Raw genomic sequence first — 15,347 nt, 5'->3', positions numbered from 1 at the left:
TTTCCTTCAAAGGTCATGTAACGCTGTATTATTATTTTTATATTACATGAGTTTAAAACGTATACATGTAATCTAACAACATCAACTTAAATGTATTGTTATATTTATAACCGCAGATATATAACTTGAATAGCCTAAAGTGTCAGGTCGTTTTTAACGGCTACAGAACGCTGGATATTGGAGCTTACGCCAGTCACTTGAATGTAGCACACGTTCGATAACACTATTAGCCTTTTGCAAAACATTTGTTTACTACGGTAAACACTGAACCAAAATAAATGTACAGTTGCTCTTTAATTAAACATTTATTTTCTGAAGTTTCTAGAAATCATCATTATAAACTCATAATGTCACTGTCTGACCAATAGACCAGACAAACCAATCATCCATTCCATCTCATTTTTATTATTAACAGAATAACACAATACATATTCAGTATACCGGGGACATGATATACAATTAGAACAAATAAAAGAGTCAGGGGTATTTCACTCTGCACTAAAATATTATAAAACATACATATATTATCTGTCTAGGTAGACTTTTTGATTATCAAATTAGACAATAGTTTTACATATTGCTCGCACCAATAGGCTATTATGTTTTCCTTACATTCACATTCATAACTTTTTTTAAATGCTTACATCATTATCACATGTATTATTATTTGTTTAGTTTTGAAAAAACACTTTTTAGTTTTAAAATGATGATTGACAAATCTGCAAAGGTCTTTCCAGAATATCTTGAGAACAATGCCAACAATTGTGTTTTCTGAATATTTATCAGAGAACTATACTTGGTATGTCTTTTTTTTATTTCTAAATAGTTGCAGGTTAATGTTCATGACAATTGTGAATGACACTTCCTTAACTTTAATAACAATTAGATATTTATGATAATGCATAGTAGCCTTCTTCCAACATATATTACAAACTGAATGCAAAATGCTGAATATGGAATTTAGACAAGATCTCTTTGAAAACTGCATAAATGTTTTGTGTCTATTGAGAAACACATTTCTACCAGTTCAGCTGGGTTTGCGAAATAAATGCATCTTGGTGCAAACCTAACAACATTCCTATATAATTATTGCACCTGACCTGGTGGAACGGCCTCAACCACTAGAGCAGTCTTTAGGAGGTCAAATGAAATTATATGTGGTCAAGAAATCTCAAGTGAACCATATCCCTCCCCAGTGCACACCATTCCTCTCACTGGGGCCAGACAAACCTTAAATACAGTCAGGCCACGATGTTTCATCCACTGATATTTATCTGATTAGATACATATAAAAAGGACACCTTTCATTTTTGAAACCATTATTTATTTAAAAAATACAGCTTAGCAAAATCAGTCTTGTTTGAGATCTTGTCATTTTTCCAGCTTGAGTGTGGAAAGCCGCTGTTTTAATAAAGTGATCAGTAGTTGAAGTTTTTCTCGCTCCAGCAGGAGGTTTTCCTTCTGCATTTTCAACACATCATCCTGCAGACTTTCTGTAAGAGGAAAAAAACACTTAATTAATTACAGGCATAGTGTGTAATAACTGTCACTGGATTCCTTTTTTCAACTTTTTGTTAAAATTGCCATGGTCTCGCAAAATATTGGGCTTTAGTGCCTCAATGTTTGGGTTGAAATCTCCAGAAATATGTACACAAGAGAAAATAAACACAAATGTTAGTAGACTATGCTTTTATCTTAAAGGCTGATTGTAATCTGTTGTTATTTTCAGCAAAATAAAAAAAAAGTAAAGAGAGGAAAACACATTGAAGTGTGTTTGTGCCTCTAAATACTTTTCAACTTCCTGCCTTGTCAGAGACTTCAGCCCCAAGCACATTTCGTCTGAAGACCACCTTAAACAGCCTGACCCCAGTTTTTACTGAACTTTACTTTAACATGAGAAAGAGTGTATGTTTTGGAAAATATTTCATGCCTTGGATTTGGCGCTCTCGTGAGTAAGGCTGTTGGATATAAACTAATTGAAGTGAGTTTTAATAGTTAAAAACAAATGGATGAAAAAAAGTCATTTCTGATTTTGACCTAAATTTGACTAGCGTAACTGTGGTTTGGCTTTGAAGTAAAGGTCTACACAGCATGGCACAAAGGATTCTATCATTCAGGCTTTGCACACAAAGGAAGTACACAGGATATTATTGGTTTTGGTGTTTACTGAGATTTCTGTAGAAGCATTGGAATTGATCAATCACAAAATGTAAAGCATGTACACAAATCACAAGACTCTCATTTTAAACAATTAATTGACATCTTTGACTTAATAAAAAAAATGTTTTTTCTGCAACATCACGATAAAGCCATTTCAATTGTTTAAAAATAGATTTCTCCTATCAAACATTTTAAAAGCCTCTGCTTTTCGAAAGTAAAGCTTTTGACTAAAGCTTTACTAATTATTTTTTACAAGAAACACTCCCAAATTCCAAGCATTCCTTTTCATTATGTGCATGACTGTCTTTGAAAAGGGCGGCACTGCAGTGAAATGTCTAATCAAAGTACTGTTTGCACCTCTCCCACATACTTAAATTCATGTCTGTCAGTAATATACAGTTTTGTTTTTTACCTGTGACAGCTCCGTGAACTGATGAATCAACACTGTCACATCTTCGGTTGCTCTTTGTCATCCAGAAAGGAGGGGCTTTATGTAACTCTACCTCCACAGGGTAGTGGTCGCTCACCCTCAGGGCCTGTGGGAGGATGCACAACATAATGAGTGAGAAATGTTGCTACAAAAAAAAAGAAACAAGTTATGCAAGTGCAGAACATGTTGGTTATTAGATGAGATGTAACTTTAATAGGTACAGAGACAATGAGATGCAGTATGAGGGACAACTCACCTTTTCTTCAGTCATAGCAAACTCTTTGTGGAAATGAAATGGCTTGGCTGAGTTTGGCACACAGGCTGTAAGCATATCTTCTCCATACACAACAATCCTGTGGTAAATAAATGTATTCCATTGTTTAAATATAAGGTCAAAAATGCTTCTTCCTGACAGAAATAGTATGCCACAATTTAAGCAATGTCCTCTGAATTTATGGATGTTTATGAATGAACACATGCCGGTCGTAGGTGTGTTCGTTTGACGTTCTTGCCATCGTGTCCACGTCATCACGGATTAGCCAATGGAAATTCTTGTCGCTGCGGATGCGAATCTCCTGCATCTCCTTAGGGGTGACGTACACACCATCTGCATTGAAATCTCCCAGGATCATTATGTTCTAAAATAAATCAGAAATTGCCATTTTGAGTGCTGATAAAATAAATGTAATCAAGAAAGCCATGTCAAAACATTATTTAAACATATTTTATAGCTCATACTGTACAGTTTGTGTGATTCCTCTGATACTGTATGTGAGTATAAAATAAGTTATGTCCCTTGATTAAAACAAATAACTTGCTTAATCTATTTCAAAATTATAGTATCTTTTTGCAGGTTATTATGTAGATAAAGCGGGACCATTCTTTGTATAATACTTATTTTGTAAAGCAGACTCAACTCAATTTGATTATTTACAGTAAATCAAGCAATTCAAGTATTTTGCTATGACTTTAAGCTTGACTTTATTTACCTGAATGTTTATATCACAGATTTACCTATATTACATTTATATCCGCTTAGAATACTTTTTTCCACTCTATGGTAATAAATCTGGTCCACCTTGAACATATTAAAGCACTTCTTTTAGGTGAAACCGTGAAACTTGAATACTGAACATCATGCAACTCACATCAGTCTTCCATTTGTCTTTGACCACCAGACAGACCTCATACAGCTCATCCAGCTCTCTCTCAGAGTCCCACGGCTTGGTGTGGACCGGGATCAGCACTATGTCCTTCAGCACTGCAACCACAGACAGAAACAAATGATCATCTCTCCGATTACATGCCTCGTCACGACGTATCTCACACAGTGGTGTAAAGTAACTAAGTACATCTAATCAAGTTCTGTACTTAAGTAACATTTTGAGATACGTTTACTTTACTTGAGTATTTCCATTTTCTGCTACTTTGTACTTCTACTCCACTACAATTCAGAGGTAAATCGTGTACTTTTACTCCACTACATTTATTAACACCTTTAGTTACTTTGCAGATGTGGATTAATTATGTAAAATGTAATCAACACTTAACTAAGTCAATAGTTACACCTGGAGTAAATTCACAAGCTACACAGCAGTATACAAAGTAATTAAAACTACCTGCACCTTTACCAGCTTTGATAACACTTTAATGCATCAATAATTATAATCAAAACATATAATATATATTATTCTGAAATGGACCAATCTGCATAATGAGTTATTTTACTTCTGGTACATTTTTATGCTAATATATTAGGATTTGGAATGCAGGACTTTTACTTGTTACATGAGTATTCCTACACTCTGGTACTTTTACTTTTACTGAATTACAAGATATTTTCCCACCTCTTATCTTACATGTGAACGCACACCGGAGCCGTTGACTGATATAACCTGATATACCTGCCCTCTGCTTCGGTCCATATATAGACATGACTCAGACGCAACACAGGTGTTATGGCGAGTATGTCATTACTTTCATATCCAAACTGCAACACCCTGTTTTTCTTATACTCATGGTAGGACTGACCTGTGTTGTGTGGTTTAAAGCGGAGAATATATGGTTCTCTGGCAAAGGCATCCATGTCGTTCACTTGGTTGTCTTCATATTGATAGCTGTCAACCAGATCAACAACATCATCCCTTTTAGTGGGACACAAATGTATTTTAGTGCAGTTTGATGGTAACTTTTCAAAAGTATTAAAGTCTGGCAAAGTGATTTGATCTTACCTGTAAAGGAACAAAAACTGCTCCTTGTATCTGTTCCTCCCCAGGCGGACACTGAGCTGCAGAGCATAGTGATGGGTCGTGTTGACTCTGATAAGACAATCAAGAACGCGCTCGCATAGTTAAAACAACAAAAAACATATGTTCTTTAAAAAAGAAGAATTAACTCACTCATTTAGTTCTTTTAAGAACAGTTTGACAGCAGCTCCGGTCACATCCACCACCTCAATAATCACTATGATGTCGTATCGTGACACAATCTACAAAAGACGAGAAAGGACACATTATATTAACGCATGTCATTTGTGATATTTATTTCTCTCAAATGTAATCAATTACAGCCTTATCAAAAGCAGTTGTGATTAACAAGATGTCATCAAGGAAACATTTTACACTTCATAATTCAAACCGCCAATTATTACTTGTTCGTTCTTGGCTGCATCCCAAAAACCACAAAAAAGTGACACGAACCATGCTTTTTCCAAACGACAGCCTTATCGTTATCATTGCAGATCTTTTACTGAATAAGAATGTCTACCAAATAGGAGTGTTACCTTGACAAGAGCTGACAGGACGTCTGGATCTGATACTTTGGTCTGTCCGAACCTCTGTGCGTTAAACGAGGCGATCTTCATATCTGACCAGTTCTAATACAGACTGTAAAAATACATCTGTTAAATCATTCAGTATTTCTTTATATAAATAAAAACAACACAGTCACAGCTATTCTTCTCCCAGCATTACACACCTAGAATGAGCAGGTTCAGTGGCACAGTCTTAACTCCAGAATAAAACCACACCTGAGAGAGACTTGTTTTCTTTGTAGGGCTAGTTGTTATTTTAAAGCAAGAAGATGATTGGTTAATCCATCTTTAAAGAAATAGGAGGGTTAAAAGGAGATAAAAGATAGTTTGAGACAGCCCTTTGTTTACATGTTACTTGTTAGATGCTTTTATCCAAAGCGACTTATATACTCAATACTGTGGGCAATCCCCACAGGAGCAATTTGGGGTGAAGTGTCTCGCCCAGGGACACAACGACATGCTGACTGCAGTGGGGTTTGAACCTGTGACCCCCTGATCCAAACACCAACAAACAACCCACTGCACCACACGCCTCCCGTTTACAACCAGGTGTCCCTGTGAAGCTGACAATTGAGCGGCCCGACCAAGCAAGGAGGCAGAGGCAGAACGTCCAAAATACAACCCTGTGTGGGCATTTATTAAGTCATGAACACATGACACACAGCCTCAATCCTACTGTTACTCCCTGACCACAGCCTGCAGCCACAAGGATCTCACACACACTCCCTGCCTAACAAGAAAACAGCACCTAAATACACACAGACTAACAAGACACAGGGGGGGGGGGAGGAGACAACACAGGGCAGCAGGTGCACACAATCAGCAACAACATACAGTTCATGGGGAAGTGATATATCAACTTTACACAATTAACAATTACTGCAACTTAACGTCATGATTACTACACCCTCAACATATTATTTGCACCCTGATTATTCCCAACCGCTGTCATTCTTACAATAGCATAAATACTTTCGGCGCTCTCGCTAACTAACAATATAAAATGTGCAAATATGCCATGTCAAACTGTACTGTGCAAATCACGCTAATAAAGTGCAAAACTGTTCACTAAAGTGCTGAGTTACAAGGCCCGAAGCCGTCAGTCCACAGTGACAAAGTTACCTTCGTCACAGCCCCCAACATACAGTAGAAAACGTTTCACATTGTGTCAGTATGTTTGTAACAGTTCCAACAGATATTTTAACTGTTAACACGAATAAAAGGTTGATAAATGATGTGATAACAAATGTTATCATATTTATATAATCTCAGGAAGTTAACTAAAAGCTTTGTGATAAGGCTCTCACAAAACTAGTACATCTGATAAGGTACATGTTCTAGATATTTGTGTACAGATGATTATTGTCCCCTTTTTTGGAGAACCTTATCAATTGACATTTGACATTTAGCAGATAGTGTCACCTTTTGGTGAAAGGAAAGCACTAGAAAATACAACTTTATTTAGTAAAGCACAGGTCAAGAAGAGCTCCATAAGAGTATACATTCTTATACATCAGACCATAAAACTGTAAAAAGATAACACAATAAAAAGCGGCACAACACAGACAACTCCGGACAGCACAAGGTGAGCCAAATGCCATTCATCTGTTTCCTCTTGTGCTGCAATGGAATCTCATTTGGGCACAAAGCCAATGTAATTAATTATTCAGATTACACACGCTTTAAACCTTAACAGTAAAGATTTTGGTTCTTCAATACTTCTTGAATCACATTTCTTCTTTTTAATTTAGCAAGTACCCAGTGCTTTCCTCCAGAAACCCTTTCATTATTATTCAAATGCTGCACACCTGAAACCGAGGAGCAGGCTTGAATTCCAGCATAACAATGCAACTTTGACTGAGGGGGTAGATGGGAGAACAGGTGGTATGTGACAGACTGGTTTACCAACATTGGGAAGCCGCATAACTTCCTTTTCACGCCACACCCACACCTGCCTATAAAGAACCCAAAAGATGAAAGGATCAACAAACAGAGCTCAACCACCACCGAACCTCTCCATCCCCTCCAGCAGCGACATCTTCCACCATGAGTATGAGAAGCAAGCGCAGCAGCCGTCCAGGACTAGGCACGTCCTCAGGGGGCTTCAGCAGCATGTCCATGGGATCCTACTCCATCCCCAGGATGAGCAGCGGGGATTATCAGGGGGCTTCCATTAAAGCCGTGACCGTCAACAAGAGCCTGCTCACCCCGATAAACGTCGACATCGACCCCAACATCCAAGTGGTTCGCAACAAGGAGAAAGAGCAGATCAAGGGTCTCAACAATCGTTTTGTCACATTCATTGATAAGGTAAGAGAACATTTCTCCTCAACTCTTGCTGAGGGATTTTGAATGTCAGATTTAATCCAACAATTATATTATCACTACAAAAGATGTTTGATTTGGAGGGTATTTTCTAATTGTGCCACAGGTGAGGCACCTGGAGCAGCAGAACAAAATGATGGAGACCAAGTGGAATATGATGAAGGGACAGGCCACCGCCTCCTCTTCTGTTGAACCCATGCTGAAGTCCTACATCGCCAGCCTGCAGCAGCACCTGGACTTTCTCAACAATGACAAACACAGACTGGACATGGAGAACAATGTCATGCACAAAAGTGTGAACGACAGCAAGTCAAAGTAAGTGCGAAAGAAAATGAACTTCTTTTTAATTTTGAGATTTAAGACGTGTTCTGATGTGCAAGCTTTGCATGATTAATCCAATATACTGGGGTTTTTCAGGTATGAGGATGAGGTCAACAACAGGAATGATGCGGAGAATGACTTTGTCCTGATCAAAAAGGTAAAGTATGCAGTCCTGATGGCTATGAGAGATAATTATTTTCTTAACGTATAAAAAAAGTTTTTGTAAAAACACAGGAAAAGCTTAAACATTAAGAAAAGTGTGTTTTTTTATTTTCTGGCTTCCCGCAGGATGTGGACGCAGGCTATATGTCCAAGGTGGATCTACATGACAAGGTGTCTATGATAAGTGATGAAGTCAACTTCCTCAAGGCTATGTATGACCAGGTACGCAAACGCAACATTTTTCAAATATAAGGAAAAATGTGCAGCTTGTTGTGTTCTGGATTTTCTCTTCATACCGTTGCTGTATGTATTTGTTTTTAAAAGGAGCTGTGTGAGCTGCAGGACGGCCTGAAGATGACCTCTGTGGTGGTGCAGATGGACAACTCCCGAGCTCTGAACATGGATCAGATCGTGGCAGACGTCAAGGCTCAGTATGAGGACATTGCTGGTCGCAGTCGTCAAGAAGCTGAAAACTGGCAAAAGAGCAAGGTAAAAAACTACAAATAATGAATAATCATTTATATCATGAAATCTGTAGTAAAAACCAGTTTCTCAAACGAGAAACATGAATGGGTTCAGCAGTAAGCTAAAGCTCGTAAATCTACTAGAAGACCCTGTTTTTTTTACAGGTACCGCCCTTGTCAAACCTGATAATTACTGATCTCACGTCCTCTGTTTGTTATCTGCTGTCACCAGTTTGACCAGATCACAGCCACAGCCGACCAGTATGGCAGTGATCTGCGCAGTTCCAAGGGGGAAATATCTGAGCTCAATCGAATGATCAGCCGCCTGCAGAATGAGATCCTGGCTGTAAAGTCACAGGTGAGTGAAAGGTTTATAGAGTGTCTGGTATGTTATGAGTCAAAAGCGACTACATTTGTAGTTTAGTCTTACAGTTTGACGGTAATGCTTCCGTTGAGCCTTACATTTTATTTTCTGAAAGGTGTAATTCAATTCCGACACCATCCATTCCTGACATTTTTTCAGCTTGCCAACGTTGAGGGCCAGGTAACTGAAGCTGAGCGGCGCGGGGAGGGGGCTGTGCAGGATGCCAAGGCTCGCATCGAGGACCTGGAGCGGGCTCTGCAGAGGGCAAAGCATGACATGGCTCTGCAGCTCAGAGAGTACCAGGAGCTCATGAATGTCAAGCTGGGCCTGGATATAGAGATCTCAACCTACAGGAAACTGCTGGAGGGAGAGGAGGAAAGGTGAGTGGTATTGGTATATCTTAACACTGTCAAGTTCTCATCACATGATATCTGGATATGGTTGAAGGGCAAATAAGGTTTTCGATGGGGGCATTTTTTTTTTGATTAAATTGATTTTCAGCCTTGTAATAAACTTCATTATTGGACACTAGATGAAGAGTTACAAAAAGATCACGTTTGTGCAGCATACCCATTCCACATTTTTTTTTCCTTGTCAAAACCTGTTGCCCACAATTATTTCAAGTAAACTCGACCACCAACAGTTTGGTCTGCTTTTTTCAAGTTGTTCAGCTGAGCCACATTTGCAAACCTAACAATCCAGTTGGTTTTCCTCCATGAAGTCTCTGGTATTTCATGGTTGGTGACACCCGCAGTTGTAGTTACGGTTTTCCCCCAACAAGTGGCAACAATGAGCTTATTTCACACTTAAAAACAAACTGTAAACAGACTTTTTTTTTTTTTTTTTAATGTAGTGAATTCCTGTTAAAAAACAATTATATTCAACATCAGGGATAGCATTTTTATGTATTTATCCAATTTCTGCTTTCTCACTCATAGAATTGGACAGGACTCTATTGTGAACATCCAAACTGTGCAAAACCAAAGTAAGTACTTTTATACTAGAGATTTTTAGCATTTGTATCAGAATTATGATGACTGTCTGTAATGTGTGTGACTGTAAGTAACATTTTCCACCATCCTCTCCACAACAGCCGTCCATGTTGACAACCCCAGGCCACGAAGGCAAAGTGCAATCCTCATCAAGACAGTGGAGACCCAAGACATATCAACATGGAACTAATGCAGAAAAAACCTACAATATATTAGCATGCTGGATCCCCTTGACCATTTAACTCGAACCTTTGCATTAATCTCATTGTAACCTACATTGAGACAGCTGCACCAACTTGCCATTACTTCCCCTCCCATTGAATGAAACATGAATGACCACTTCCTGTTTTTTCATAAAGATGTGCTCAGTTGCATGATAATGTGTCCTTCTTTTTGTTGGGTAGTAATTAATTGCAGTGTATTTGGTTAGTTTCTTCTTCGAATCTTCATTAAAACATGATAAAAAAAAGTCAGCAGTAGCTGACTTGTGTCACATCATAGAAAATGCATATCATGTCCTTCCAAAAAGAGGAAATACAGCTTACTCTAAGAAGCTGCAGACAATATCAGACTGAGCTCTGACCAGAATAAACCAGTTTTAAACAACTTAATGGCTGTTGGGCATAACATTTTCAGAAGTACAAAAGTAAAAGTACTCATTATTGAAAAGGGACCATTTAAGATATTTGCATTATAATGTTGTATGTATTTTTGCATTGAAGCTGGTAAGGGTGGGGTTCATTTAAGGACTCTATAATATAAAACTGGTAGCTTAATAATCTATTAATACTCTCTTTGGATATAAGGATGCTAAATAAATACAGTTTTGAATATAACCAGAATTATTATCTTGTGAGAGTTGGCCTATAAGGAATAAGATTCATCGTTGGATACTTGAGTAAATGTCAGACAACACAACTTAATTTTGGGAGCATAAAAAACAGTGTCGCAGGACAATTTCTTATTGCGCCACCGCCTCGTCTGCAAGGCAGCGCTCAGGGTTTAATACCCGACTTTATTTCCTGTTCCGCGCAACGGTTATAGCTCGTCTGCAACAGCCGCTGCCTTCACATGGTTGACGTTACCCCACCATTAAAACAATAACCCGTCTGCTCTCCTTACCGACTGTCTTTTCGAGACTTTCTTATTCTGCACTGCGTAGACTGCAAGGTAACTGTACACACACTTCCGTGTTTTCGAAAATTACAAATGTTCTCTGTTACTGTACCTTGTATGATTTGGTAGACAGATTTTGGAGTCAGGGAGTAACTTAAAGTTAATAACAGTATAATTTATTTGCAGGCATTACATGTTTCTTGCAGACTGTCATTATTGGTTTAACTATATTGTATTTTATGTATTCTCACAGCAATTATTTACACTATGGACAAAGTGGCTGTGCTGACTCACATCCTGAAACCAGAAGTAATTTCAACATTTCTTGGCGGGGAGCTGCCTGTCAGTGTGATAAAGAACAATAGGTACATATCCCTGCTGACTTCTGATGCTCTTGCGACAGACAGAAATGCAGAAGACAACTCCCTTGATCATGCCATCCAAGCGGCTCTGACAGATGAGACCAGATCTGTGATACTGACAGGTCCTGAGGGATCAGGGAAAACCACCGCTTTAGAGAAGCTAGTTGTGGGCTGGGCGAAAGGAGAGCACATTCAAAACTTTCCTTATGTTTTCCATTTCAAGTTGAGGGAGTTAAATTCCCTCACTGACAAGCTCTCCCTGGAAACATTACTCCTACACCACCATGGGAATGTCCCTCGTGAGTCACTGCCTCTAATTCTGAAGAATCCTGCAGAGGTGTTGTTTGTGTTTGATGATCTTGATCAGTGCAAACAAAGCCTGGATCCGTCCGCCCACACCCTGTGCTCTGACCCCAGCCAGGCAGCCTCAATGTCATGTTTAGTGGCAAGCTTGCTTCGTGGATCCCTGCTGAAAGGAGCTGCCTTTGTGGTTGCATCCAGGTCAACAGGATCCCTGAAGTTTCTGAGCGGCACCATGGTGGAGGTGTTGGGGTTTCTGAAGCCTCAAAGAGAAGCATACTTCAACAAGTTCTTTCCTGACCCGATTGCTGCAGGAAAAGCAAGAATCCACATGGAAAAGACTTTGGGCTTTTATGATATCTGCACTTCCCCAAGATTTTGTTGGACAGTTTGTTCTGTTTACAAGTCTCTGATGGATGCTGGTACTAAACTTCCTGAAACGTTATCTCAGCTCTATGTATACATCCTGGTCCACCTGATTCAGTCGCTCTCGCTGAACAAGGCCTGCAGCAGAGAGTTCATATCTGCCCTCGGCAAGATGGCTTCTCATTGCCTCCTTGATCAGCATTCGAGTTGCACCGAAGAAGAAATGAATTCCTTTGGTTTTCAACAGTTTCTTACTTCCGTTGGTGCTTTTCTGCAAGTTCACGGTGACCAATCAGAGAGACGTGTCTTCTCCTTCCACTCCAATCTGATGCAGGAGTTCCTCTTGGCTGTCTCTGTCTTCTGTGACAACTCAACGCCCGGGGGTGCGGAGAAGATGTTGGAAAAGCACAAAAGCCATCCAAAGTTTCTGGATCTCTTCTTGTCAGCTCTCTCAGAGCCACTTCAGCGCAAACCTCTGGAGAGCCTGCTGGGGGAGCTGAACTCGGATCAGATCATGGATTTCAAGAAGTGGTTTAAAAGCAACTCAGAGCAAACACTGAAGGGATTTCACAAAGAAAAGCACCAACACTGCTTCCATCTGCTTCATCAAACTCAGAATGAGAGTTTGGTGAAAGAGATTATCACCCCTTCAGCACGAATAGGCATCAGCTATGGAGACCTGAGCCTCCAGGATTGTGTGGCTCTGAATTATGTGATCACGTGCCTCGGTGAGCTGGAGCAGTTGAATCTGTACCACACAGGGAATCTGACGGAGGAACAAGCAGAGATGCTGGCTCCAACTATGACCTTGTCACGTAAAATATGGTAAGTCGAGGTGAGAAATTGACATGTCCAGGCATAATTTAATTCAGCATATTTTATAAAAGATTGCTCTGTTGTGTCTCCAGCTTGTCACAGAGCTCCTTGAGTGCAGGGGCCGTCTCTCATCTGGCATCAGCACTCAGCAGAGGAATCACAAAGGAGCTCGATCTCTCACATTCACACCTCGGAGATGAAAAGTTTAAAATTCTCTGCGCTGGCATCAGAGACTGCAAGCTTCACACAATACAGTAAGATTTAAGCTGAATGCATTCTTTTAAAAAAGCTTTACCATAACACACATTTCTTAAAAGCACATTCATAAATCCTAAACATTTTGCTTTTTATGTTCCCAGACTTACAGTTTGCAACCTGACAGAGGCAATGTGTGAAGATCTGGTGTCAGCCCTGACCTCAGGCAGCTCCCAGCTGTTTGTGTTAGACCTGACCTTTAATGACATCGGGGACAAGGGCTTGACGAAGCTTTGCAAAGCGCTGCAGAGTCCTCTATGCAAGCTACAGGACCTCCAGTATGTATCTTTTTATAGATTACATTTCTTTTTTTGTTAGATCTGTCTATTATTTTTTTTAAAACCCACCTTCTTCGGTTTATTTGAAGGCTACACGGCTGCAAGTTGACTGCTGCATCCATGGACTCATTATCTGCAGCTTTGTGTTCTGGCCAATCCGAGTTGAGAGAAGTGAACCTGAACCATAACACGATTGGTGAAAGAGGAGTGGAGGCTTTGTGCAAGTCTCTGCAACACCCGCTTTGCAAACTGCGAAGCCTGAAGTAAGACTGATGATGAAATAACTCAATGTGTATGTGTGCTTTGACACATACAATAAATGTGTGATGAATAATATTTGACATTCATCTTTTTTGCTATTGATAACCTTTTTGATATCTTTTTATTTTAGATTCTTCGACAGCGATTTGACAGATTCTTGCTGTCCTCATCTAATGGCGGCCTTGATGTCGGAGCACTGCTCTCTGTCTGAGCTGGACCTGTCAGTGAATGATTTGGGACAGGAGGGGGCGCTGCAGCTCTGCCAAGGCCTCCGTCAACCCGGCTGTCGCCTAGAAAAGCTCTGGTAGGGTCGCATGTGTTATCTGTCTGTTGACTTTTCAGTGATGAGGTACCACCTTTGACAAATATTTATTATACACCCTACAGCTTACAACGATGCGAGTTGACCGAGCCGGTCTTCAAAGAGCTGAGCTCAGTGCTGACAAGTGGGACTTCTCGACTGAAGTCCCTTGCTGTGGGTATAAATGCAGTGGGAGACCGAGGGGTTAAACATCTTTGGGATGCTGTTGCACATCCAAGCTGTCTGTTGGAGGAACTGGAGTGAGTCAAAATAATAACAATTTTATCAGCACATTTCAGTGAGCACTACATTAAACATGTCTGCCTCTCTTGTATTGCAGTGTTGAGATGACCGGTTTGACGGACGCCTGCCTTGAGGACTTGTGTGCTGCTATAAGGGCCAACAAGACTTTGAAGACCCTGGAACTGAGGAACAACTCGCTGACCGACGCTTCCGTCCCCGCCATCGTCGAGGTCTTGCAGGACAGCGACAACATGCAGGAGATGAAGTAAGACTCATTTGCTCCAGTGAACAGATAAACTATCTTGAACTTTACATAAAGTTTACATAAAGCTGGGACACATTTATAAATTGTGTAACCCTGCCTTCTCTCTCTTTTAGCCTGAAGTACAACGACTTCAGTGAAGAAGCTTTGAGCATCTTGGACGAGTGTGATAAAATAAGATACTGAAGACGGATCTCTCTCACACTCACTCTCACACTCACACTCACACTCACACACACACACTATTATTTGAGTTCAAGTGATTAAAGGACTGATTAATTTGTCAGTCAACAGAAACATAAGTATTCAATCCCTCATTGTATAATCATACGTCAAGGAATATTGTGTTGGGGCACGGCACATTCACTGATTACAACATGTCAAATGTTACATTTTATTTAGCTTTTTTTCTCTGCTTTAAATAAGATATCTTTAAGTTTGGACTGTTTGACAAACAAGAAACATGACCAGTTGATAGAAAATACAGACTATGATACTTATTATTGTATATCAAGCAACTAATCAAGAATATAATCAGCAGCAGTTGTACTCATTATACATGTCAAGTTTGCTATATAATAAAAATCCTACACATTGTTCACCGATACATTATCTTTTATTAAGAAATATTTGGCATTTTAAGAGAGATCTTTAGCAGTATTTTCAATAAGGCAGATTGCAGTGATTTGTTTTTTCAGCTGTAATATATTACCATTTTCACAAATAAAAGGTAGAAAACGCTTCTTGACAATAGCAG

General features: G+C 39.6%; 3 protein-coding genes across 6 annotated transcripts; 2 read left to right on the top strand and 1 right to left on the bottom strand.

Moving 5' to 3' along the window:
• Positions 1–385: 385 nt before the first annotated feature.
• LOC307036171 (deoxyribonuclease-1-like) lies at positions 386–5,877 on the bottom strand. 4 transcript variants are annotated; one of them, XM_079676247.1, is made up of 10 exons: positions 5,567–5,874; positions 5,373–5,475; positions 4,990–5,078; positions 4,822–4,908; positions 4,622–4,734; positions 3,739–3,851; positions 3,071–3,228; positions 2,847–2,943; positions 2,573–2,696; positions 386–1,493 (listed from the first exon to the last, which is right to left on the bottom strand). In XM_079676247.1, exons 2-10 carry the CDS (start codon positions 5,451–5,453, stop codon positions 1,372–1,374), a joined length of 984 nt encoding a protein of 327 aa, XP_079532373.1. In that variant the 5' UTR covers positions 5,454–5,475; positions 5,567–5,874; the 3' UTR covers positions 386–1,371. The 4 variants fall into 4 exon arrangements, with proteins under 4 accessions (XP_079532373.1, XP_079532374.1, XP_079532375.1 ...); XM_079676248.1 differs by having other exon boundaries at positions 5,373–5,465; XM_079676249.1 differs by having other exon boundaries at positions 4,622–4,707; positions 5,373–5,877.
• Positions 5,878–6,902: 1,025 nt separating this feature from the next.
• LOC307035451 (keratin, type II cytoskeletal 8-like) lies at positions 6,903–10,410 on the top strand. Its single transcript, XM_079674756.1, has 9 exons — positions 6,903–7,712; positions 7,834–8,042; positions 8,145–8,205; positions 8,337–8,432; positions 8,535–8,699; positions 8,907–9,032; positions 9,198–9,418; positions 9,977–10,023; positions 10,132–10,410. The coding sequence occupies exons 1-9, from the start codon at positions 7,449–7,451 to the stop codon at positions 10,218–10,220; spliced, it is 1,278 nt and encodes a 425-aa protein (XP_079530882.1). The 5' UTR covers positions 6,903–7,448; the 3' UTR covers positions 10,221–10,410.
• A 631-nt stretch (positions 10,411–11,041) lies between these two features.
• Positions 11,042–15,343, top strand: LOC307037347 (NACHT, LRR and PYD domains-containing protein 3). The gene is made up of 9 exons (XM_079678158.1): positions 11,042–11,200; positions 11,400–12,999; positions 13,083–13,244; positions 13,350–13,523; positions 13,613–13,786; positions 13,915–14,088; positions 14,172–14,345; positions 14,426–14,593; positions 14,707–15,343. The coding sequence occupies exons 2-9, from the start codon at positions 11,414–11,416 to the stop codon at positions 14,774–14,776; spliced, it is 2,682 nt and encodes an 893-aa protein (XP_079534284.1). The 5' UTR covers positions 11,042–11,200; positions 11,400–11,413; the 3' UTR covers positions 14,777–15,343.
• The last annotated feature ends 4 nt before the right edge of the window (positions 15,344–15,347 follow it).

Source organism: Notothenia rossii (genome assembly GCF_949606895.1).
Source record: "Notothenia rossii genome assembly, chromosome: 4".
NCBI classification, from domain to species: Eukaryota; Metazoa; Chordata; class Actinopteri; order Perciformes; family Nototheniidae; genus Notothenia; species Notothenia rossii.
The sequence above is the reverse complement of the archived record's forward strand: the minus strand, read 5'-3'. Positions and strand labels throughout refer to the sequence as shown.